The sequence below is a fragment of the Amblyomma americanum genome, chromosome 3, assembly GCF_052857255.1.
Source record: "Amblyomma americanum isolate KBUSLIRL-KWMA chromosome 3, ASM5285725v1, whole genome shotgun sequence".
Taxonomy (NCBI): Eukaryota; Metazoa; Arthropoda; class Arachnida; order Ixodida; family Ixodidae; genus Amblyomma; species Amblyomma americanum.
Genome location: NC_135499.1, coordinates 127,609,252 through 127,635,977, shown reverse-complemented (window position 1 = coordinate 127,635,977; position 26,726 = coordinate 127,609,252). Strand labels below are relative to the sequence as shown.

Genomic DNA, 26,726 nt, shown 5'->3' with positions numbered 1-26,726 from the left:
GCTGTCTGTGTACCATAACCGTATGCACGCTTACGTACGTAAAAGCAGGCACATTCCATTTTTAGTTCAGCGTATGCAAACAGGACCCGCCGCGGTGGCTCAGTGGTAGGGCGCTCGGCTACTGATCCGAAGTTCTCGGGTTCGAACCCGACCGCAGCAACTTCGTTTTTATGGAGGAAAAACGCTAAGGCGCCCGTGTGCTGTGCGATGGCAGTGCACGTTAAAGATCCCCAGGTGGACGAAATTATTCCGGAGCCCTCCACTACACCTCTTTCTTCCTTAATTATTTCACTCCCTCCTTTATCCCTTCCCTTACGGCGCGGTTCAAGTATCTGCCGATGTATGAAACAGATACTGGGCCATTTCCTTTCTCCAAAAACCGATTATTATTATGCAGACTCGCAACGAAACGCCCAGCCTAGTGGCACCATCTGCTTGTCAGGACGGGAACTAGTACTGTCAACAAAACCGGCGCTGCTATTAGGCTTAGTAGCGGCAGAATCGTCACTCTAAATAAAAAAATAAAGCAAATTTATCACTTATACGTTTGCTTACAGGTGAGGTCAGACGAAGCGATGTACCGGTGTCCGATTTATGGCCAGTGAACGCGCTGAAAAAGGCCGCAACAACGACGAATTCATTCCGAGGCGAGGGGTTCTGCGTCGAAGGGCGCCGCCATGTTTTTCGCCGTAGCGGTGGCGAACGCTAAAAATTTGGGTCCAGCCCGATCGCCCTCGCCGCGCCGCTTTCCGCTTCGCTCGGTGTCAAAAGTGGCCGAATCCGCTTCTCTCGCCAGATTTTTGGACAAGTGTGAACGGGCCGTAAGACAAGGTTCTTTCCTTTGTGTGCTGAAAAAAAAAAGCCGCCACTTTTCTATTGTTTATTGTTTTTCTATTGTTTTCAGCCCTCTAGCACCTCATGTTACCCTAGACATATTGAACGAATTAAAAAAAAATCCGTCTTTCTCAAATCGCAAGGAGAGCACAAGAAAATCTGAGAATTGGTTTTGAGGAAATAAAAATGACGCAGTAACTGTCTCACATATCTCAGATGACACCCCGAAACATGCCGTAAGGTATGGGATAAAGGAGGAAGTGCAAAAAAAAAGAAAAAAGAAGGAGGTATCCTATTGGAGGTTTTCGGAATGATTTCACAAACAAATTTTGAAATGCGAAAGCGAGATATGTTATCTACAAGAAGATAAGCTTCAAAACACCAAATGAAAAGGCGAAAGCACTACAGATAGAATCAGATCCGTGACATTCGCAATGAAAGGCCATGTTAGTGCAGCATGCAGGGATCAGAGATGTTTTCACCGTGAAGGCAACCGTTAAAAATAATTCGTTGAAGAAAAGCAATTGAAGTACTCAAACTGAAGCTTGAGCTGATTTCCAGAGCCTTCAACAGCACACAGATCTCGAGAAAAATTTGCACGGGCAACGCAACTAACTAACAGATAGTCAGCATATCCAGTGCGGCGTCGAAGAGACACTTGAGCTTTCGTAGAGGGTGCCTTGCAGCTTTTAGTCAGGCCTCATTTGTGCAGTCATTTCAGATGTGAGAATCCAGAAAAAAAGGCATTACGTGCTTGCCCGCGTAGTTAACATCGGAGGAGTGCATTCCACCTCATGGTCTCTTTCATCAACATCGGTGTTGAACCCTACAGCTCAATCGGGACAGCCACAGCACAGCCAAGATCTTCCCTGAAATGTTTAAGTCCTCGTTCAGGCAAATAATTCGAGCCCTGGAGCAGTTGCTTCCTTTTTTGAACACACTTGTGCGAAAACTACCGATTAAATTATGAACACAGTGAAGCACCTTCAAACTATCAAGTAGTTAACAGTGCACTCTGTACAACATCATCACCATCATGCAGAGTCGTTTTACCGTCAGTGTTTCACTTCATCCCATCATCATCATCATCATCAGCCTTACTACACCCACTGCAGGGCAAAGGCCTCTCCCATGTCTCTCCAATTAACCCTATCCTAACATGCAGCGATGGCGTAGAGGTAGAACATCCGCCTCGCGTGCAAGAGGACCGGGGTTCAAATCCTGGTGCCGCGCAATTCTCCACCGGGTTTAACGAAAAAAAATCCGCGTGTCGATGGAATTGCATAACCAGGCCTGGAGTGCGGCCTGATCTCGGTGACCAGAACCGACAACGCACTCTCTCACCAGAGCAGGATTTGGCCACCCTGGTGTAGTACTTGGCCACAACCTTCTATGATCAAACCATCCCATGATGTTGGCCTAAAAACAGATGGCACATACCCACACTGGGAGATCGCCCAAGAATAGGAGGACATATATCACTAATTTCCTGAATATTTACATGGCCGAAAATTAAAAAAGAATTACGGAAGGCACTTACGACTGCTTACGTGGTATGAATGCGAAAGCATGCACGGGGGGTATTCTGCTCCGGTGATGGCTTACTACTCTAATGCAGTAACCAGCGAAGCTGATCTGTCCGCGCTGCCCGAATGGAAGCTGATGAAGACGACGATACCCAAACCCAGCGCGAGAGACTGGCGGTTTAACGAGTGGGTTTTGGGCTGCGGTGATGGCGCACTACCATAATGAAGTGACCAGCGAAGCTGTTCTGTTTGCGCCGGCACTGGTTCCAAATTCAATTCGAGAGAAATTTTATTTTGCTTTCTTTCCTTGTTAGATCACGTGGGTCTTCGGACCGTCTGGCGTGGACAATGACATAGCCAGATTTTCCGCCTCATGAGCCATATAATGCTTTCGCATTAATAAAGGCAGACGAAACGCACGCGAGAGTGCAACACCCGCAGGAGTAGCAGGCCGTAGATGATGATGATGATGATGATGATGATGATGATGATGATGATGTCCCCAGGCTTGATGGCACATACCCGCGGCGGGGGATTGGCCAGGGTGCGTTGCTGATACAAACGCACTCCTGGGCAAGGAGTGGAGTAATTGGATAGTTTTGTGTTTTTGACGCAAAGCATGCCCCGCTTGGCAGACGTGACCGACCTCTTTCTCATTTTTTCTGTATTAGAACCCTTTTCTCGCCAAGTTTACCGTGACACATGAAGTCATCTATATGACTAACGGCAGTAACTACCCTTCCTGTTTCGTCATGTGGATATCTTTTATTATTTTATATTTTGGCTTTAACGCGGGCCGTGGAAATTTCACTGCTATTCTGTGCGCTCTCGCGATCAAGACCGACATTCCTTGAAACTGGGAGTAAGGTAAAGCAGTTCTGTTCTCAAACCAACAATGACTGCAGCTCCCTCTAGGTGGCTCCTAGCAGATGGTGGTGGTGATGATGATATCGTGGCTGTATACCCTGTGCAGCGCCCTGTGTAGCAAGCAGGAAGATAAAGAGAGCGTTAGATCAGCTTAAACGCATCTGACCATTCTCGACACAGCGGGAGATGAAGTTATTTACCAGGCGTTGGTTTGGTATAGCTTAAAGTCTTAGCAAACAGGTCCGTAAGGTCGTTTTCTGTGATACATTGTTTCTAGGTGTGTGTTTCTTGTTCCTCTTTATCATTTTTATGTGATATGAGAAAGCTGTATGCTTTTAGCTCACTTTCTTTGCCAGTGGCTTGTGAATGGTACGCTTTAAATAAGAGTGGAGGAAGACAAGGAAGAAACAGGAGGGTGAAAAGCAAAAAGCTTTGCTGCCATCGCGGGCGCCGCGCGAGCTGCCCCTTGCCGGACACGGCGCCGTAACAGACTATTTTTCGCGTCCCCTCCAAAATCGTCCGAACGGTGCTGGGGCCTTCCACCGATGCGGGCTGTCCGTAGCTACAGCCTCCTTGCACTCGTGATACCCTGAGTGATCAGGTTCGGCACGTTGTCCTCCCTGTCCCGCCCACCGGACACTTTCGCAGATACTCGGCGGCGACGTAGACTCCTGCTGTTCAGCGCCAACAAAGCGCAACGCTCTTCCCCATCTGTCCTGTCCGAATGAGCCAGTTCCAGGAGCCTGTAGACATGTTCGACTGCTGCTATCGCGGAGTGAAGGACAAGGAGTCCTCGGACAATGTCACCGCCAGGAGGACCTTCCTAATGAGGGGCACCGGCTCTCAGCCGTCTATCGGGCAGCTCACCGCAGCCAGGGTCGAGCAGGCGGCGGCGCAGGAAGAGTCCGAGGAGAAGTGAGTGGCCGCCAATTTTGATTGGCTTCGTTAATCGCGTATAGGGTACAGCTGCTGCTACTGTTCCCTGTCGACGCGTCTGCCTAAAGCAGAGCTCCGCGTCTAGTAAGCTTCAATGACAATGAGCATCTTGGCACACAAGCAGTTTTATTGTTGCCGATCAGCCTTCTTGTCAGGCAGCCACCTCTTAGCTCTCCTCCCGTGTACTCGATTGACCAGCAATATTACAAACAGCGGCTTCACTAATTGTAGTGAACCTGCAGCGCTAAGCAGCGGCGTTCAAAACGTTGTTCGTTTATAGAAACATATGCGCTATGTAGACACATTTACTACGTCGTTAGCCGACGAGGCTTCCTTTTCTTGTCAGGCTCAAAAAATTAACTCTTTACGAACATAATAGCTAAGTTACAGACACCCTTACGTATGCGATCAAGGAAATAACGAACATAATAGCGGTTGGATCGCGAAATACGAATAAAAGCTAGAGAAATCAAACTATCTACTGCACGGCCTCCACGCTGAAGAAAATGGGCTCAAAATAGAGATTTTAAGCCACAAGCTCTCAATGACACCATTCTTGGAAATACACGCGTCCCGACAGCAAATTGGTAAAAAAATCTTGGAGGCTGTCACTAGATTTTCGAATTTCATTGTAATCAGCGTAGTGGCCCTTTTAGCGTTTTCCGTGAAGGAGCTTTAAACGTTTGCTGCCTGTGTTTTTTTATTTGCCCTCTTGGTTAAGCTCGTTTGATTTCGCATTTCATGCTAGCACGCTAGTCTTCTACGAAGGCTAGCCATCCACGTTCTTCTACGTAGAACGCGGGTGGCTGTGGACAAAATTAGCGGCGTACTGCATCGCTTACTTTCTCGTCAGATGCAATGCGCGTACAGTTAGAATGTTTCTTCATCTTGGCAAAACAACCAGAAGTCCGACGATGTCCACTCCGGGCTGTAACATTAGTTAGACGGGAAAGCTGTCCTTAATATTATACAATGGCATGAAACTACCGCACCAACAGAGAAAGGGAATCACTGTTGGTAGAAACTATACCGAAGAGTATCACATCTGTGAAAAATAGCATTCTAAAACTTCATGCGAACGCAGCCTGTTTTGATGCTGTGGCACAATAAAACTGCCTGGAAGGCGTTAAACGAGAGCACTCCTCGCCTGAAGTAAGATCACAATTAAGAGGAAACATGCACGCAAAGAAGCTCCATTGCATGCGTTTCGGGAGCGCGCCACAATATGCACCGCTTCTTTTCACTTATCTTCGCAGGAGCACTGGTATGGTGTTTCATTGCGTTAGCATTAGAAATCCTACCATGAAGAAAAAATGTCCGGCGTCCGTCGGAGTAGTATTCTGCACACTTGCCCGTCTGCCTCTTGGCACATTTGGTACACGGAAGAACCACCTGGAACCTGCCATGATTGGCAGGCTCCAGGTGCAAAGTGCAGAGATAGAAATTTCCGCTCCACTTGTAGGGGAAAGAAGGAAGAGCCAGGAGGTGGGATAACTCGTACTGACCAGGAACGACTCAGCAAAGATGAAAGCGAATCAGCAAAAAGTACAGCGAAGTTGTCCAGCAGTTTTCTCGGGAAGGTTGGGCAAAGAACATTTAATGAGCAAAAAAATACATGTCAACGCAAATAAAATCTGAAGAGAAGATAAATACAAGAAAATGAATTGAAAGCAAGGCGGAGAGCTATTGCAAACGCGCTGTCATGGCATACTGGTAATTAGCCTCTCTCTCCCCCCCCCCCCCCTTCCCGCGCATTTTTTTTTGCTCGTGCTTTCCTCCTCCTTTTCGTGGCAACCATACCAGCAAAAACTAGAATGATGGTTACAAGAATCTGATGGTTTCCCAAAGAATTTTATAATGAGATATTCAGCAGTGGTGCCACATTTACGTTTTTAAGCCGCCTTGGTGGCTGAGTGGTTACGGCGCTCAGCTCCTGGCCCAAAAGACGCGGGTTCGATTCCGGCCGCGGCGGTCGAATTTCGATGGAGGCGAAATTCTAGAGGCCCGTGTACTGTACGATGTCAGTGCACGTTAAAGGACCCCAGGTGATCGAAATTCCCGGAGCCCTTCACTACGGCGTCTCCCATAGCCTGAGTCGCTTTGGGACGTTAAACCGCTATAAACTAAACTAAACATTTACGTTATTGAAGCGTGATTACCACTGAAACGAAGCACCCTGTCTCAGCAAAAAAAAAAAAGAAATGATTGCCCCTATATTTGGTTTCTTTCTTGCTTGACTGCCAGTTTTCTCCGCGGCGTGATGAAATTTACTCTAATCGTTTCATTTTCCTGCATTTCATTACCATTTCTTTTTTTTTTTGCTGAGACAGGGTGCTTCGTTTCAGTTGTAATCACGCTTCAATAACGTAAATGTGGCACCACTGCTGAATATCTCATTATAAACATTCTTTGGGAAACCATCAGATTCTTGTAACCATCATTCTAGTTTTTGCTGATATGGTTAATGTCATATCTCCCGATGTGAAAATTAGGCTTTTTGCCGATGATTGTGTCCTGTATAACGAAATAACCTGTCCACATGACCAGACTGTCCTTGAAATAGACTTAAACAGGATACTCAATTGGTGCAATGGATGGGGGATGCTTCTCAACGCTGAAAAATCAGTACGTCTTGGTGACACGCGTAAAAAAAAACACTTATTTTTTCATATACATTAGGTTCTTCTCCACTACGTGAAGCTATCAACTACAAATATTTGGGTGTTAACTTGACACCAACTTTGTCGTGGAACACACATATTAATAATACTTGTTCTTCTGCTTTCCGCAAACTGTGCTTTTTGAGGCACAGACTAAAAAACGCCCCTACTAATTTGAAATTACTCTGTTACTTTTCATTTGTTCGACCAAAGCTCGAGTATGCATGTGTTTCATGGGATCCTCACACTAAGTCAAATATCAGTCACCTTGAAAGATGATACTAAGAAAGGCAGTTAGGTTTATATTTAATAAATTCGCACGGCTTCACTCGCCCTCTAAAATTATGGCAGTCAATTGTATACCCACTCTGGAATCACATCAAAAGCAGTAAGACTTGAATTCCTTTCCCTTCTTCGTAACAACAAACTTCAAATGAATAATTCACCTTATATAACGCCTGCATTAACGCGCCTCACAAGACAACATCATCCTGACTCGCTCACACCCTATTATGCTCGAACTGATAGTTTAAATTTTCCTTACAGTATCGGACTGGAACACGGTTTGCTGACTGCAGTGTGACTAAAATTGTATAAATGTGTACTTGTTTGTTTCTGCTTTGTTCATTATTATCTGTATATATACTAATGCCCCTCTGCTTGGACCCAAGGGTCTGCAGTATGTAATAAATAAATAAATAAATAAATAGATAAATAAATAAATAAATAAATAAATAAATAAATAAATAAATAAATAAATAAATAAATAAATAAATAAATAAATTAGGAATCGCAGTACTTTCGCATCTGCTCTAGTGCTATTAGAAAGTAAAGCTTTTCTTCATTCGTATTCGCGTCAAAGAAAATTATCTGTACTATTATCCCACACCCTTAAAGCACATTGTGTTCCTTATCTCTTCTGGCTAACCAAAAAAAGAAAACAAACTCGGCGCGCATTTTACGAGGTATGCCGTTTTATATAAGTACCTTCCCTCGCGTAGACGTCGCAAGTCTATGTTTGTGGGAGCAGTTTGTGTCATTTCACGCAACACTTTTTCAGATAATACTACAGCCTTCGAGACGCACGCAGGGCTGATTTAATTGCTTTTGGCACACAGTGCGAAATTGAGTGTCGAAGCCTGCACTCTGGAACGAAGATTACTTTTTTTTATTCGTTCTGGTCTTTTTCTTTTTGTGTAACGAGAGCACATGAAACGTCAAATTATGCCGACTTTGATCATTGGACCGCGGGTACTCACCTGAGCGCATCTTCGTCATTAATTAACCTTCCTCCCCGAATATCTCGTTCTTCAATTTAAAACTACCAGAGGCTTTATTTTGTGAAGATTATTTCCGGTTATATTCTTTCCCTAATCCGCTCTTTTGTCAATTTGCCACTGGTCAGCACTGCGTTTGATATTAATTCGCTGACGTAGCTAGCTGGCGTCAGCAGCCAACAAACAGGCGAAAGTATGAATAGGGCATTGGATCGGTTACAAGATCTTGCCCGAGAGTGGGGTGAATGTGGATAGTCGCACACAAGTGGAAAACGGTAGCTTTATTTATGGTTGTTCATCACATAAACTTCGACGTAGATGTTTTTCTGGTGCCAACACAGTTATAGTTCTTATATTTAAGGTTTTTTTCATTGACAGTTATTTTCTTTTGATTATGTATTATTATAACCTAGGTAACTAGATGATTTCGGCGATAAAGGAGGCACAGAGATGCCTGAGCCAATGAAAGGGGATGGAAAATTAAATGGACGAACTATAAAACAACCCTGGCCTAGAGACTTTCCATCCTAGCCTTCAATGACTTACATGCTAACTCGGCTTTGGCCAGCGCATCAACTGCCCAATGCGCTCTACACGCGCGTGCATATGGAGATTCCTCTGTAATTATCAATTTATTGCTAATTTCGGCTCTCGACAAACATCACGCATTGTTTAGTTCTCACTTGCCGCTAGTTGTAACCGTCAAATGTCGTGCACATATCGGCTATTCCGTGAAGCAGGTTCCAGCGGCCCTACGTGATCCGGGCAATGCGGCCGGAGGAGCTGGAAGAGGCCTACAAGATTCGCCTCCAGACTAATTACGTCTTCTCCAAGAACACCATCCACACGTCATGGAAGATGCAGCCGGACAGCTTCCTGGTCGCTGTCAGTGACGACGGTAAGCATTTCAAATTGCACCCAAACGCTTTCCATCAGCTACGCCAAGGTAGTCTTCGGGCATCAGTGCGCCGCATGGCGAGTGTGGCTCTCAGCAAGTCTGTAAAACATAATCACACCTTTTCAGCACATGGATTCTGTTGCAATTCGGCCGTCCGAATCTCGATCAGTTTTGTGTTGAAACAACCAAACTTCGGAAGTATTAATGAAGAAACAAAACTTGCCAAGTGCATTCTGTCGCTAAAGTACTGCAGAAAATCATCATCATCACCGGCCTAACTACATCCACTACAAGACAAAACTTCTCCTGTATTCTTTCAATTAACCTTGTCGTATGCCAGCTGCGGCCAAATTATTCCCCAAGACTTAGTGATCTCATCCGCCCACCTGACCCTGCTACGCCCTTCTACGCTTTCCTCTCTAGGAATCCGGCCCTTTCAATTGCGCTAAAGGGCTATCGGTCATCTTGCCTTCCCGCTGCATGCAGGTCCATACCCATATATTCTTCTTGATTTGAGCTAAGATATCATTAACACACGTCTTTTTCCTGACACATTCTGCTCTCTCCCGGTCACTTATCGTTAAAACTGTAATCTTATTTCCATTAGCTCGCTACGCTGTCTCCAGTTGAAGTGCAGAACTTTTTGTTACGTTCCAAGTTTTCACCCTGTGAGTGAGTACTGGAAACATACAACTGTGTACTTTCCAATTCAGAGATATCGGCAAGCTTTTAGTCATGATCTAAGAGTAGGAAAATGCACTTCACGTAGTTATTACTCTTCTAGTGTAGAGTGTTCACTATTTGCTTGCCCTCAGTAGTTGTATTCACTTGCCATTTCGAATGCTTGGCTGCCTATCGGAAACTGCGGTACTCTTCCGATCCGAGGCTCTTGAACATGAATTTAGTTTTCATGTTAATCTTTAAGTCCACCATTATGCTTTGCTTTTTTTGGCGCTCGGTCATGTTCTGTGATTAGTCCCCTGGGTTATTTAGAAAGAAAATTTCATCAGCAAATACGAGATTACTAACGTATTGTTCATTCACTTTTATCCCCAACAGTTCTGAATTTAGTTCTCATATTACCTCCTGTAAAGGCGCGGATAATAGCAATGGAAAGATCGGGTCTCCCTTCCTGACGCCAGCCCTTGCTGGGATTGATCACTTTCCATGTGAAGACTATGGCGGCTGTGCAATTGTTCTGCAATATTCCCAGTACCTTTACATATACCTCTTCTACACCCTGTTTCCGCAATGCTTGCCTGACTGCTAAGGTTTCGACTGAGTCAAATGCTATCTCTTAGTCAACGAAGGCTATATATAAGTTCGGCGCATTTCTTTATCCCCTTCCTGATGGTGTGAATATGATCTATTGACGAGTAGCTTCTCCGAAAGCCAGCATAGCCCTTTCGTTGACTTAAGTCTAAGGTTGCTCTAAATCTTTTAACGATTGCCTTATTAAATAATTTGTGATGAACGGACAGTAAACTTATTAGTGCGTAACCTATCAAGTCCTTCCTACCGCCTTGCTTATATATTGAGAGAATGTTAGCGTTCTTATAAGATTCCAGTGCGCTCGAGGCTGTGAGGCATTGCATGTGCAGGGTGGCAAATTTTCCTAGCAGAACGTCCCCACCGTCGTTAATGAATCTGTACTTACTAAACGTCATCAGCCGCTTTTTCCTGTTGGAATTGCTTGTAAAGCTTTAATTACATCCTCTTTTGAGATCGGCGGAATGCTCAGTTCATCCACACCATTGCGTTCGTCATCAGCGTCATGATTGTCCCGGCTAATGTCTAAATCTGCGTAAAAATACTAGGCTACTTCAACTATCATATCCATACAGCTGATGGCATTGCCCTTTTTTTCACTTAGTACGTGCGGCTAATTTTTGTCCATGTATAATTTTCAGGCTGCCGCGTTTTGGCTATCTCCGTTATTCAGAGCATGCTCGATGATGTAAATATATCGTTTTCCTTAGGCTCGTTGACTAACTTTGACAGTGTTGTTAGTTTATTATATCTGAGGAATCAGAGGCTTTTATGACGTGGCGTTTCTTAATCCGATCTTTCGTCTCCCGAAGAAGCTTGTTAGTATACTGTCTAGCTACCCTCACCCCTTCTTCTGTTTTGCTCTCCGTAATGAAATTGTAAGATTATTGTTTATCGCTTGCACACCAAGGTTGCCGCACATGGTTAAAGCGGAATACTCGTTCTCGGGTAAGATTCTTAATTCCTTTACTGCCTTCTCATCGCTAACTCGTTTATGGGCTTCTTCCTTACTATTTCCCTCCGTTCTCTATTCAAATGCAGGTTAGTTCTTACACCTCAGCATTGTATGCTGCCCACCCTGCCTAGCACATCCACATCCCCCATGGTGTATGAATGAGCACACAATGTGAAGCCTATTTTAACATTATAGCATTATGGAGCTCGTGTCGCAGAAAATCCGGCGTTGGCATCATTGACCGTGGGCTAAAAATTCACGAAAAATAAGAAAAGCAACCTAGGCGGCAGGTGCGCCGCCTAGGTCTCGTAACCCTGGGGCGTCATCACAACCTGACGGTCGGATTGTGAGAAAACGGCACACCGTGGCAAGTGGCAGTTAAATTATTGATTGGTCGCTAGTGGTCGCTCGGCGAGAGCAACCTGGTTCGCATAAAACTCACCTGTGGCAGCGCCTATCACCGCAAGGCAGTAGGGCATCGCTTAACCGCTGCACTACTGCGTCAGGAGAGGTATGAGGACTCCCAGGGATCTATGAATTTTAAGTAGAGAATGGCCAATTCTGCATATATAGATATTAACTCATTAACCTATCATGTCATATTCTTAGGGCATAGTTTAAGCGTCCCCTCCCATTTTTTTTACTTTTATGCTCGCTATTTAGACTCTCCGAAATCATCCAGTTCTCCCGCTTTCGGATAAAAATATTCATCATTCATGTTCCATAATCTCCACTGTATTCATAATTTGGCATATCGGGAGTTAAAACAACGCATGCAGTAAGCTGCTGTGGTCCTCATGTTCTTAAAATCCAACAGTAAAAACGTATTCAGACTCACAAAAAAGAAGAGCAACCCTTAGTCGAATGTATACAGGGATTGTAATGACGATAAGAGAGTTCTTCTCTTAAGATCCACATTCACGTGAGAGAGGGTTTTTGATTATCGGCTTCCTCTTAAAAGTGATGATTCTCACTGTTTGCACGTGACCACCCTTTGTTGTTGAACTTGCTCTTTTGATTTTTGTACAGCAAACGAAAATACCTGAAAAGTTCAATCAGTTATGCGTACTTGAACCAGGAATGAATAGCGCGAAAGGTGTTCTCTCGAAGCGGCTGCAAACTATGTGATCCTGCATGGCTGTGCCACTCGGGTATTTTCTCGATCAGTTTGCGTGCTTCCATCACGCATGAGCCATTAATTAATGTAGCGGTGATTGGCGTTCGATCCATTGCTAAATACCGCTTATCCACTAGTAGCGATAACCTGCAGAAAGAGCGGGAGGCCCAAAGCGCTCCAAAGTGAGCGCCACCAAAATTATCAACGCATCGGGCCACCCACACAGGCCAGGTGTACGGCACCATCTCGATGGTGACGTACAGTACGGACGTGGTGTTCCTGGGCCTGCTGGTGGTTAGGGAGGAGCTGCGCAACAGGCACATCGGCACGGAGCTGCTCAGGGCGGGCCTCGAAAAAGCCGGCAAGAAGAACAAGTTCATGCGCTGCATCCTCTCGCTCGAGCCGCTCTTCAACCGCATGAACCTGTTCATGTCCCGTTCCCCCGTGCTGCTGGGACGCAACGAACCCGTCAAAGTGGACGCGCTCAAGCTTCTCGTCGGGGACGTGTCCGGAATGGTCGTCAAACCGTTCGAAGAAGCCGTTTGGGACAGGCTTCGCAAGTAAGCGAGCTTTTCGGCCAAAGCTTCATAGGGCGGGTCCGGACTGTTTTGTTTAAGTCGAGGTCCGCAGGCTACCTATTGAGTTAGTTTTCAGTTATGATCGAGTGACGTAATTCCTTGTTAAGCTTATTCTTTTACGCTTGAAGATCCCAGCAAACAAGTTTTTGCGTATTTTCTCTTTAAAGTTTGATTTCTGTGAAATTTTTCGGCGTTGGATTGAATATCGGGCGCTATATTGGAGCGCCCAGCGAAGGTAATCACCACTGTTCGAGCGCAACTCATTGTGATTTAGCTCAAGAATATCAATGTTTTAAAAACGTGGATACGTTGAGAGTTATTCCGTGCTGCGATATGGCAGTCTATCACCGTCAGAGGTCCTTCGAGCTCTAACATATAACGCTAATTAAGGTATATGTTGTTGGCTAGGCGAAAATTGATCGATTGATTATGATCAAATGAATGCAAAGAGCAGTTCACTTGATTATAGATCATAGCGCTTAAAAGAAACAGTGTAATGAGAACTGAAGCAGGTATGAAACTTAATAACGCCGGTTAGGAATGCAATGCGATGCCATGTGCGTCATTGAAAAGACAAGAGTATCCGTACAGAAGGCGTAAAAGATAAATATGCACCCAGGGCTGATGTATTGTGTAATTCATAGTTTATCAATTTTATTAAACCGGCCATAAAGATATGCTCGGTCCACTGCGTTCTTCTCACTCATGGGCCAGCAGAATATGTCATCAACGCATTCCGATCGGACTTCTTTTCTGCCATTTCACTTTATCATCCTGTTCGTACGGCATCCCATAGCTCGAAGGTATCTATCGTCTCTTGTCACATTCTTCCCAGCCAACAAATATTACAACCGCTGCTATGTTGATGGCATCACGGCAAACGCAGTCGATGTAATTGACGATGACTTTTATTTCATCGGTTTGAAGCGAGTGAAATTCCTTGTCAGTCATCATGAAGGCTACCTAGCGAGAGAAGACATGCACAAAAGAAAGAAGTTTACCAGGCATCCTGTGGGGATATCTGCCACGCATGCGCCAACTTGTCTTATATATGGAAGCGTAAACTCATAACTAAACCAGTTGTTAGTTGCGCTCGTACTGCCGTCTTGTCTTCTATGTGTAATCCTTTCGCGCAAGAAACTTTCATGGCGTTCCAAGTGTCAGACCAACCAGCCCGACAACAACTCTTTGCTGAAGGACCAAGAGACGGAACACAATGCTGTCTAGCAACAAGACGTTAGTTTTTAGCGGTGTGTCCATGCCGTATTTCTTCGTGTGCCTCATCTCGTTTAATTGTCACTGGAATGGTTATACCCGCTGCTCTGCTGAAGGTTCGACATGTACGTCGACGCGTTGGCTGGCGGTGATAAGAGAGCAGCTGCAACTGGTTGAGGGACCTGGTGTATCACGCCCTCTCGACACGATGCTGCCAGAACATCTTAACGCATTGTTAAGCGCGATGTTAAGGGGTCGCCCCTTTTTAACCCTAACCCGCACGCTGTGGGCGCAGGTACGACGCCGACATAATGACAGTTGACCGGTCGCAGCTGCTCCGGGCCTTCATCAACGAGGAAGGCACGACGACGGAGGTGGCTGTGAGAGAGGACGGCTCCGTAGCCGGCTACAGCGTAGTGCAGCTCATGACCGATGGCTCCTGGTACTTCTACGTGCTGGCAGCCGACACGCCGGACGTGGCACGTCTGTTGATCAGCAACTTCGTGCGCGGCTGCCCCACGGCGAACGACGTGGGCGTAGTGCTAGTCAGTCCTCTGTGGCCCTCCGAAGAAGAGTCCTTCGTGGTGCGCTCGCTGGGCTGGAACATCATCAAGCGCTCTGTCTGCCGTTTCAGCGACTACGAGCTCAAGTTCGACTACAGCAAGATTTACTCCATGTAGAGCCTCCAGGAAGGCCTGCGCTGCACAGAATTTGCATACATCAGAAGGGGAAGAAATAAATTCAAGGATGCTCTGCGGGTCTGACGCGTGCATACGAATCGACAGCGCTGTCAACACCTGTTCAGCGCTGCTCAGCCTTGAGGAGATCGATTTATGTCAAGACCTACGCACCGCACTTAATGCGGTACGCGATTCGCATTGCTGAAATTGGAGATGGCTACATGCTTTGTTGTAATCCTACCCGAATAATAATTCGGAATGTTCACGAAGCACCTTTCGCAGCACCATGGCTGGGAAATTGTGGCGCTTTGGTTTTGGACACGGTTACAAAAATGGCGGCATCTGTGGCTTCCTTGCAGCCCTGTCATTTATAATTTTAGTGGCTTTGCGCATAGCTTGCAGCTACTTCGAGCCTGAACAACAGTATTTTCCTTAAGGTAATCTCTCTGTGGCAAATGTGAAGCTCACCATTGGAGCGTCCTGCTCTTTAGTACTTCCCTCTTTAGCTTCCCGACTAATTGTGGACGTGTACACATTTGGTGGAAATGTTCTGCCACGACTTCCTCAGAAAACTGAACGAGCACTTGTTTTCTCAAGGCAATTTGGCTTGTACACATACGGTTACATAGCTCAGCGACAAGTTGAAGGATTGGTTTCAGTGCCATGACATCCGTAGCGACCCATGAAGTTGAATTGCTGACAGTGGTTTGTGTTCGAGAGTAACTGCATACTTTCCAGACCATACTGGGTCAGTGGAGGCCTAAGATAACATCGAACACCTCTAAGTGGCCCTTGGCACATTAGAGAAGTATCGTGCGATGCGCTCGATATTGGCTACACTGTCTCATATGATGCATGCGACGCTGTGAAAGCTAGTACACCTTTACACCTGTAGTACTCCATGGCTGCGAAGCACAGAACATCGGTTGGATCAGTACAAATTCGTGGGTGGCTTAAATTAATCCAAAGCCCTCCAGTACGAGAGACTCTTTAATGAAGAAATAGAGAATTTAGCCGGCGTTTCAATATCGCTGGCATCCTCCAGTACGACGCCCCTTGTAGCCCATGTATCGCTTTTAGGCTTTAAACCCTACCTATCAGTAACATAATTCAAATTCCAAGCAAATATCTTCGGTACACCTTACCATGTTCTCGTACTCGTACTGAACCTACGAGGATAGGAGTGAAAGACGGAGGAGTCATATGCTTTCGTCTGTAGACTTAACGCCTAACTTACACACTACGCCAAACGCGAATCTGACCATAGCGTCGTACACTCATTCGTTCAGGAATTTTAACGTGATAGCGTCAATGGCTCCGTTACCCAGAAAATCCGGCGTCGGCGTTATTTGCACTGTGAGCGAACAATCATGAGAATCACTAGCAGGTGGTGCCCAGAGAGCAATCAAGGAGGCAGGTGGGCCCCCTAGCTAGTCACGTGACCTTGCGGCCTCATCACAGCCTGCCCAATGTATAGTGAGCAAACTGCCCACCGTGGCAGGTGGCAGTTAAATTAATGATTGGTCGGTCGGGAAGAGCAACCTTGGCCGCACAAGGCCCACCGCAGGGAGCACCTGCCATCATGGGGCAATGACGCATCGCTTAAATGCTGCACCACTGTGCCAGGAGAGGAATCAGGACTCCCAGGGATCTACGAATGTAATGTAGAGAATGGCCTTCCGCATATACGGCAATTAACACATAACGTTATGGCGTCATACCCTAAGCCGGAGCTTAAGTATCTCCACCAATTTATCTATCTCTGCAAATGGCACTGTATTGATGCCAACAGCAAGATTACGCAAGAATAGCTTAGGCATGGGTCTGAGTGGCCACGCGGCACACCGGTCGCATGCTTCCCGCTGGCCCTATAGACTCCAACCTTTCTCCAGGAAGCGCCTCGTGCCGCTAATATGGTGGTTTGTTCTGCGTCCGCATTGCACCTGTTTTTCTTTGTTCGATTTTTGCCGGTTACTGTCTTGTCAGTAGCTCGACATGCTTTCTGTGCAAGCCTAGCTTTAGTACTCTAGGTCTGAGGCTGAATTTGAACTTCCCTGCTCCCAGGCGGTGGTAGAATTGTAAGTTCTCACAGCCAGCATGAAGAGGGCACTGCATTCTTCCATATTTCCTCCTCTTCACTTTCCTTATATTTCCCTTTGGAAGACAAAAGTCTGCCAGTGCGGCCTGCGTGGTGATATGTATTTGACATTCCTGTACTAAAGTGTGCAATGACAAACACGGCATAGGCTGTTATATCCATAGGGTGACACAGTTTGTTCTGCATCGTAATCGCCTGTCAGTGCCGCGCACTTGAGTTTCAGGTTCTAGCGTTATTCCCGCGTCGTCGACGACCTGTACCACCGCTATATTTGTGCTCTTTTTTTCTTAACACTGAATGCCCTCCGCTCATGCACGTCTTTTTTGCGATATTCTTCGGTCGTGCAAGCGTTATTCTCTGCTGTCAAGACTGCTTCGTCACGAGTGCCATCCTTGTGACCATCATCGATGCCTCCGCCTTCTACAGCTAGCGTTTTAACTTTCTCTGGTCAGTCGCTCCTTTAATGTGTTTTGTGACAATTTTTTTCTTGCCTAGACAATTTCACGTCAGCAGGCCTCTATGTAGACGTACGTCTGCTCCGCGATTACCGGCACGCATTAAAAAAAAGAGCAATTTGAAGCGTTCAAATAGCATCAAACCTGTCTTCCTTTTACATACGGGCAGGGAAGTGAAAGCATGGCTGATGGAACTCTGTCTATGTCAAAGCTGCACAGATTTTAATGGAAACATGTTCACAAGAAGGGATGTTGTAGCCTTGGCTACCAACCACGAAACCATGATGGTGAATTTCTTGATATCTATGCTTCTCTTAATCTACTGCAGATCCCCTTAGTCTGCATAAATTTTCTCTGTCTGCCTCTAAATGTACTTTGTCCGAAGCCACTCATAAAGTTGTTAAGAAGCATCTTATAATTTAATGAAGAACATTTGGTTTGTTGCTTTTGTTTAGAGAGTTATGTCTCGTAGAGGGGCTTTGTGCGCACGTCTTTCAGTTGTACTGAACCCTTCTAATGCACTGAGCACAGCCTGCCCACCGGATAGTGAGCAAACTGCTCATCTTCGTAGGTGGCAGTTAAATTAATGATTGGTTGCTTGGGAAGAACAACCGGGGTCGCACAAGTCCCATCGATGACAGCGACTTCCACCGCAGGGCAGTGGTGCATCTCTTAACCGCTGCACCACTGTACCAGGAGGTGTATGAGGACTCCCAGGGATCTGTGAATGTAGAGTGGTGAATGGCCTTCTGCATATACGGCAATTAACCCATTAGAAGCACCGTTTGAGGGCAGGACTGAGCATATGAAATAAATTCCAACCCTCGCTCTCTACTTTTATCCAACGTAAGGTGCATGGAGAAAAATATTTCATCGTTTCCTTTTTTCTTTTTGTGTATTTAGTTGTTTACAAAGGGAAACAAACGGCACGAATTTATTAATTAAGAGTACCACTGGCACCATTACTGCCTTTTAAGCTTTGGGTGCATGAAGGGTCATTTCCGGAGAGAAAACATTCTGATGAAAGCGTAGAAAGTAAACGCAAACTATTATAGAAGGCGCCGAGAGAAACTAAGTACAGACCAAACGCAAGTTTGGGGATCAATAAATACTGACTGCGCGCTTTCCCTTGCGTCCGCGTTAAGGGAAACAGCTGGAAAATTGGAAAGCTGTGTCGGGGAGCCTTATTCTTAGAATTACGGCATAATTATATCGGTTTTACTCAGCAACAAATTGGAGAGCATTAAATAGTTGCTCCCGCACGCTATCATATTGATGACACCTCTGCCCCGCGTCCTCTGTGTCACGTGTGAAACACTGAGCGTAACTCTCTGAACCTCCCATAAAAGATGTTTAGCAAAAGGCGTTGCTATAGACACATTGCCCATGATTCGTGCTCGGTCAGGATCAGGCCCCCACAGGTTATAACGTTTTCGTGAAAGTGGGGCTGGCATGCGTTCTCGGGACCAACTGCAGACGTGGTGCTGGGCAGTGCATCGTGGTGCCGGTTCGCCAGCGACCTGCTTCTCGTAGACCAGGTGACCGTCGACCATGACCATCACGGCATGGGCATCGGCCCCGAGCTGATGGCCGCCGTGGTCGACACGGTCACCGAGAACCTTATGGTGCGCATACCGGAGCACGCCGAGCGGGCTTTCGTTCGTGAAATGCCGCCGTTTCCGTACAGGTGAGTGAGGAGTTATATCTAATGCTACGAAAAAAGCGAGAATGCCCAAGAGCTATGCGCTTAATGACGAACGCGTCGCGTGATACAATAAAGGCCAGTACAGGAATTACCAGGGCCGGTTGGTATATGACACACAAAATTAGCAGCCCAAAAGACAGGACATAGAAGAAGAATGAAGGTGCGTATCTTTCTTCTTCATGCATGTCCTGTCTTTTTCGTTGCTAACTTTATGTAAAGGCCTGTGTGTGACGAGATATGGCAGCAGTTTCTCAAAGTAGTGAATTGTTGGTTGAAGTTGCACTTGGTTCGCACTTCTCACGTGTGTGCATGTTGATGTAATTTTTTATTATCATCGCCTCTTATTGAGCGCCGTATCTTCATCAGTAGTGCTGCAGTATGAAATTCTGGGTGCTAGTTATACGTTAACAAAAAAAATTGAGCTACGTTCGCAGTTTAAATGCAGAAGACTCTCGTCAATACAGAGGCACCACAAAACGTTGGTTTGACAGCTCACTTACGTTAATATTCGGTTGTTCGCAATGATTGCTGAAACACGCTTAAAATACGGGATGCCTCACTTGCAAGGCGTTTTATGCTTTTTAGCAGCGCAGACGTAATTAGGAGAGTGGCAAATATGCTCCACAATTCTGGACAAAAGCATAATCATGGCGGAAAATCTTCAAGCGCCGACCAATCGTTAAAAAGACGTTTCGGCCCCGGCTTACGGGGGCCTTGTTCACAATGAAGATTTTCCGCCATGAACATACCCGACCAGACGAGTTTCCGTCGAACCCTGGATTTCAAAAGCATAATCAATATATTCGAATGTCGCTCTTCGGCAGGCTTGATTTTTTTTGCTATTAACGTTTTCGCAATCGTCAAAAGCCTTCCTCATTGGTTTAATATGGCAGTCTTAACTCCTCGATGCGACAAATGGAAACTTTATAAAAAAAATGTTACTACACATAGGAAGGGTGTACCATTACATTCAATATTGTTATACCAGTACCTTACACTTTTCCAATTCCAAAAATTTTTTGTCCAAGAATGTTGGACATGCGTTGTACGATGGTGACGTATCCGCATTTACGCACAGTCGTCCACATACCTGTCTAGAGCGCTTGAGTGGTGCACCGGCAAGTACATTTGTGTCATTTACGAGTGGCCTAGGGCTCTAAAATTGACCTTGTCATGCATTCCCAACCCCGTGGATTGTGTTTGACTCCTCATGTCTGTAAAAACGGTACCAGGCACACCAGGCACAGGCCACTGTAATAAATGCAAAAGAGAGCTTGCCCTTCGAGCGCTCTAGAAAAGTGTGTGTATGACTGTAAAAATTTTGAACAGACGTCACCGCGTGAAGATGAAATAAGTTTTTCATCGTCGTTGAATCTATGCTACGCAACTATTCATCGTATTTGACAGATAAGATGTTCCATATAAGATGTCAATAGGACCGGTTATTTTTCATATGGCTCATAACTGTAATCAGAGTTTTAAAAAAGCAGCACCAGGGATGAAGGAGAGCCACCGACAAGGACAGAGAATAAGACATTGAATCGCGACACCAGACGCTGACTATAAACTGCACTAATTATTAACAACGGAAGCACTTTTCTTCCTTCCAGCAACCAAGCACAACAGTTTACTCCTTTCTTAAGAAAAAACTAGAGTGCGATACGAACAGTGTACAAAGCTCAGTCATCATGGAACCAACGCCTGAACGCCAATGAACAAACTGAAGCAACCAAAGAAATCGACTCAGCTTCGAAGCAATGACGTACTACTAAGCAAAAGTCATGACTAAAAAAAGCCAACAAAGAACAGCAGCATCAAAAATTTTAAGCATAGAAAACATGAATCATGCCGCAAAGTGTTAAATAGTTCTCTGAGTGATAACATGGGAATTCGTGCGAACTAGAAACCTGTTTTCTTCGTTCGGCTCTAGTTATCGAAAAACAGCGTTGCCGACACCGCCGTTGATCGCTGCTGTTCACAAGCCTAGCAAATAGCCTCAAAATGTCGAGAAAAAGAAAATTGGCAGTGGCTGAGCTCGGCTATGCCAGGATATACGTAGCGAAAGCTAAGGCATAGCATAGTTAGCCTTGGTTAATCTTGATTGCAAGTCCAGGTTAGTCTGGTTGTCTAGCTATGTTGTTGTCGCATTAAAGACGACACAACTGTGGTTTAGGCGCACACGAGCTCTCTTTTTCAGTCCTCCGACATGTTATCAAGCATGCGATGCAGCTGGCGAAGCGAGCGGAGGTGAGCGCAACGACGAAAAACGCGGTGTGACGTCATACCAAACGGCGGCGGCGGCAAGCCGCGCGGTGTTACGTCATGCCAGATGACGCGGCGAGCGCGCAAAGCACACTAACCGTCTCACATATCTCGGTGAACACCCGAGCCGCGCCGTAAATGAAGGGATAAAGGAGGGAGAGAAAGGGGAGAGAGAGAAATATCAGCGGCGAGGCGCGCGTTGTGACGTCATGTGCCTCCTCGGAGTGCGGCCACGGCGAAATTGCAAGTTCGCGGCCAGTAAAGCTTTCGCATTAATAATCCAAAATTAGACATGTTCCCCTCTCCGCTTCGCGCAGGCACTCGACGCTGCTTCTCAGCACCTGGCCGGCCCCCGTGTCACCCACGCTCTTGCCAGAGGACGCTGCGGGCGTAACTGTAATGCCGTTCAGGAGCGAGCATATGGAGCGCGTACTGCGGTACGACCTGGACGTGTTCCACTGCCAGAGAGAGCCTCTCGTGGAGCGCATTGTTAAAGGAGAGAAGAGCATCTCTGCCCTGGCCTTCAACGAGGAAATGGAGGTGCTCCTCTCTCACAATCTGCGGGCACGCATAAGTTATAGAAAAGCATGCCAAGATGTACAGCGTTATTCTGCCTTATAGTGGAACACCTGGGAGGGCTCTCAATGGTTGCAACGCTCATGCGAATGTGTTTAAAACGTTATACAGAGTCCTCTTCGCGAGGGCACCCTGTTAGCCCTAACTAAACACGACTGCATTTGTTTCAGCTGGGTGCACGCCTTTTTTACAAGGCGGGTGGCGCAGTGAAGATAAACACTCTTTCAGACCTTTTACGCATTGCGCCGTGCCGTGTACTGAAGCTTTAATGTCATTTGTGCATCATGTACTTGTCACCGAAGAAGGCAGAGGAGCAAAGCGCCGCGTTTGCTTTCAAGCGAGGAAAAACTCCACGTTAGATTTTCTTAGTCATTATCTCTCAGGTTCTCAAAAATATGTGCGCGTATTCGTATACATAAGTGTAGGCGGCAATTCGCCATCGCTTTTGCAATGGTCGGTCATGATAACTAGCCAAAGAAAGGGGCAGACAGCGTGGCTGTCCTATGCGTTGTCTACATATGATAGCCAACAAGCTACAGTGCTAACCGGTAACTGACTAGCCCCAACCAGGAGAACGTGCAAGTACCTTTCGTATTATTGTCCCAGCTGATGACGACAGTCGGGTAGCCAAGAAGGCAAATGATGGCTTCCAAAGAAAATGTTTACTTGGGCGAACTTGGGCTCTTGAATTAAAGAAGCTCGGCGGTGGTGATTGCGGTATGGAGGAACCAGAGATGCTTCTTTAGTTCGATTCACGCTTAGAAGGTTTATTGAACTGGTATTTGAGCATTCGTGACAGCTCAGCCTGGACATGACCTATTTCTGCAATACATCTCCACGAAAAGAGGCATGGAGATTTTTTGTTGCTTTTTTAATAAGCAATACAGAGTGAAAACTCGAACGATGAATCAACTAACTCTGGAACGAGTCGTCCGGCATTGCATTTTTTTTTCAGTAAATAAAAATATGAAGTTATGTATATCACAGCTCTGTTTATAATTTATGAGCGTGTAGATATAGCTGTAGTGTTTCAGTTTTGTGATTTTTAAAAGTTAAGTGCCCTAAATTGAATGTTTTCAACTTTATTATCTCTAGAACCTAATGCGTTTCATATTTCGTGTGCTTCTAATGCACTTCAAATTGAATACGTTTTCATCTGAAGTGTTTTGTTCTTTAAAGTGGTAATTTTGGTCAGCGAACTGATGTGAAAATATGAGCCCAGTATAATGTCGTTTCTTGCTTTGTACTAGAGCTACTCCCGAGCAGTTCATAGAGTGGGCCAGGCTTTGTTAAGCCTCAGTATGCGGCTTTTCCCGCCACCCCCTTGTCTCTTTGGGAGACAAATAGTTTGATTTACTTACCTACTTTAGAAAAAAATTAATTTGCTACTTTATGCAACTGCGCGCCCAGTGTGGTGCTATTTTAATGCACCAGTGGTTGATAATGTAAATCCTGTTAATACTGCCGATTATTACACCCGGTTTATCAAGTTCAGCGCACCCTAGTGCACGCTTTCTTGTTTCAAAAGCTTTTACACACGTAATAACGGGTTACCTAAGCATGCTCATAGCTTCGACGCTGTCTCTAGAAAAGAGCGTTGCGGCTGTTGACACATAACTGTTCACTTTTTTTGCGTATACGAGGCGCCTGTGGGAAGTGTCACCTGGGGCACAATCGCATGCAAGCAGCGTGTTTGGTGCGTTCGCAAGGTAGCGACACGACCTTGCTCATAAACTTCTGTATTTAACGTGAGAAGCCTTTTTCCTTCAGCAGATGTAGTTAGCTTGAAGATGATTAATTATTATTTTACGTGATTTCAAATGGTCGGGTGGGGTCGACCCATTCGTGCAGCTTCTTGGCTATGGGGTGATCCAGGAGATGAACAACAACACCGGGGACGTGTCTCTGCTGTTGGCCGACGACAAGGTCATCGCGGGCAACCTGCTCAGGGCTCTGGCCCAGCACAGCTCGGCGCCCAAACTGCTCACTCTCACCTCGCCGGCGCCGCCCGACGATCGTAGCAGCTGCTTTGCGACGCGCATGGGCTTCAGCGTGCGCCAGGCCTACGTGTGTCGCTTCACGCGCAGGGAGCTTTTCGTGAACTACCCGCGGGTATTCTCGTTCGGTGCGATATAGGCGGCGCTCGCACGTTAGGCTCCACCAGGCGAATTTATGCGTTTGGGAATCACGCTTAGTATACAGAGAATCACGCTTAGTATGCGGAGCATTGTAAATACTTGGATGTCAGTTTGTAATAAGTAAGAATAGTGCAAGCAACTTCTGTAGCTTTGTCCGAGATGCAATACCAAGAAATAAAAGTATGGTTGATCCGGAATGCTCAACTCACATGGTTAAAAAATACTCACAGCCGTATAAAAATAGAAAGTTCTTTGAAAGGGTTGTACCAAGGCGTACTTGGAATGAGCAATTGGACAGGAAGTCCCTCAAACAGGCCAGCGTCCTGCCGCGGATGTCTATATCTCCCAGGTCGCGTAACGTTCTGAACTTTCAGGTTGTGTCGTATGCCTTCTTTTTTCTTCTAGTTTCAATGACAAATATTTTCGGAGATAAAATAATCACACTAATAATTTCTCACAGATCGGCACAATTAAGAAAAACAGAGACATTCCCCTATGCTCCTTGTTTGCGGTGGCTGTTGGCTTCCTACATAAGGTCTTCAAATTGAAGACATCAAAGCAGTGCTGTCTGTGTATAAACGCGATTCGGATAGTATTTTTCATGCGGTCGAAATGGCCAGTTGTTGAGCATGCTTTTTAAACCCACTCTGATGTATTTAAATAAGTTCACTGAATTCGAGTACAAACATTACCCTAATATTCATAACGCTTTCAAAGGTTTAGCGAGACACCTCATCAAGGATGTGGGCGTATAGCTACTAGAGAATTTAGGCGACTTTCCAGGTTTCAGTAATCGTACAATAACGACTTTTCCTAATACCCGTATTTTGGTAAAATTTTCCGCAAGGCTTCTACAGCACGCTCATAGAGATGGGCTAGCATTTCGTAAAATATCTCGTCGAAGCCTGGTTACATCTGCTCACCGGCAGACAGTGCTGTATTTATTTCTTGGACTGCAATTAAAATATTAAAAAGCTTGTTACCACTGCTGGTTGTTGGGAGTCTTTGTTTCTTGGCTGTATTTTGCATTTTGAAAAGAATTTTGTGTATAATATGAAGAAGTATAAACTTTGACGAAACGTTCACCTAGTGTATCCTCTTGTTTCCCTATAATTGTTGCATACCATGGGCAATAATACAGGAAACTGCGAAGGGGAAATAACTAATATTAAGTTTATAAAACCTGTTCCCATACTTATTCGACGTGATGTAGCTGTTTATGAACAATTCATAACTATCCATGAAGTTTTTCCACCATTTAGAGGTATATAAGAAGCCTTAGGTCATGCTTTTTTTTAATTTATGAGGTTCTGTACTTTTGGGAATCTACAAAAGACACCCACGGCCTTGTTTTGGTGTTTTTTTTTATTTTAATGCATTCATGTGTCCCTCTACTTTGCAGTTCTGTTGCTGAACTCCGGGAGACCGAAGGGTAGCTAAATGTGCAGCAGCAAGGATTAGAGGCTGTAAACATTTCATTTAGTTCGTGTACACTAAGTTTATATAAAAATATTTTCAATAAATAGGCTTGTGTTTTAAACAGTGCCTAGCCAGCTAAATGAAGCTTGCAAAGGCGCAGTTTCTTGAGATGACTGATGGTGGAGATGACATGCTAATTATCTCACGTACGTGATTACTTCCGCATCGATTATTCAAGACATTGCCGAGAAATTCTGGACAAAAGCATTCTTCAATAAGAAAAAGTTAATGAACGCAATTTTTTTATATATTGCAGTATTTTACTATAATAATCAATATATCCGCAGGTTTACCCCCGGCAGGCTTGAATTTCTTTGCTATTAACGTTCTTGCTATCGTCAAAAATGTTCGCGAATGGTTTTCTGTGGCAGTCTCAACTGCTCGATGCAAGAGATAGAAGAACTTAAAAAAAAGATTTTTGGTACCTACCGGATGAATGGGCCATTACCTGCAGTTTTCCCACAACAGTACCTTGCAATATTCCTATAGTGAAAATTTCTGTCCAAGAATGCTGGACTTAACACCAATAAAAATCGGTAAAAACCGAGGCTGAATTAAAAGATAAGAGCTCATTTTTTTCTGATCTTGGACCGCAGTAGATTTATTTGTCTGTATTTAGCAGGAAGACGTCGTTACCCAAAATATATTCTGAAACACTGCCTCTACTTTTAGTTTGCTTAGTTCCCCAATACGAAGAGTAGGCATTGAAATCTCCAACTACCAGGTACAGCTCCTGTAGCCGTTCTGAAAGTCCTTCTAAGGAATGATCGGTCACTTTTAGTTTTGGCTCGAGATAGACGGAGCATATGGTGATCTTTTAAAATGTAAAATGGTAACTGCAGCGGACGCATATTTGATTTTAATGCGACCTCACGTGCTGCAGGGCCACATTGGATTACAACAGCGACACCTCCATAGAGTCTGCTTGCTTGTTCTCGGTCGTACCTAAAGATTTATCCCTCTTCAACAGGTTCACCTGCTCAGGTCCTAAGCTACTCTCTTGTGAAGAAAGAACTTCAGGGGGAAGTTATTTCAAAATATCCATTATATCGCTATGGTTTTTAAGGAGTTGCCGACAATCGCAATGCACGAGGAACGTCATTTGTACTAGGCTTTTGCTTTGGATATGAGACTCAGCGGAGAATCGTCCGACTGACCGAAAACGCCGCTCGTGTCCAAGGACTCCAGGCCGTCGTCTGGG

The 26,726-nt window shown here is 45.4% G+C and overlaps 2 protein-coding genes across 3 annotated transcripts; both read left to right on the top strand.

The window, feature by feature from the left end:
* Positions 1-3,633: 3,633 nt before the first annotated feature.
* LOC144123294 (uncharacterized) lies at positions 3,634-14,893 on the top strand. Of its 2 annotated transcripts, none has more exons than XM_077656147.1 (4): positions 3,634-4,142; positions 8,838-8,998; positions 12,566-12,899; positions 14,428-14,893. In XM_077656147.1, exons 1-4 carry the CDS (start codon positions 3,952-3,954, stop codon positions 14,810-14,812), a joined length of 1,071 nt encoding a protein of 356 aa, XP_077512273.1. In that variant the 5' UTR covers positions 3,634-3,951; the 3' UTR covers positions 14,813-14,893. The 2 variants fall into 2 exon arrangements, with proteins under 2 accessions (XP_077512273.1, XP_077512274.1); XM_077656148.1 differs by having other exon boundaries at positions 3,635-4,142; positions 8,841-8,998.
* A 1,737-nt stretch (positions 14,894-16,630) lies between these two features.
* LOC144124111 (uncharacterized) lies at positions 16,631-24,126 on the top strand. Its single transcript, XM_077656773.1, has 4 exons — positions 16,631-16,634; positions 18,842-19,052; positions 21,650-21,872; positions 23,760-24,126. The coding sequence occupies exons 1-4, from the start codon at positions 16,631-16,633 to the stop codon at positions 24,042-24,044; spliced, it is 723 nt and encodes a 240-aa protein (XP_077512899.1). The 3' UTR covers positions 24,045-24,126.
* Positions 24,127-26,726: the final 2,600 nt, after the last annotated feature.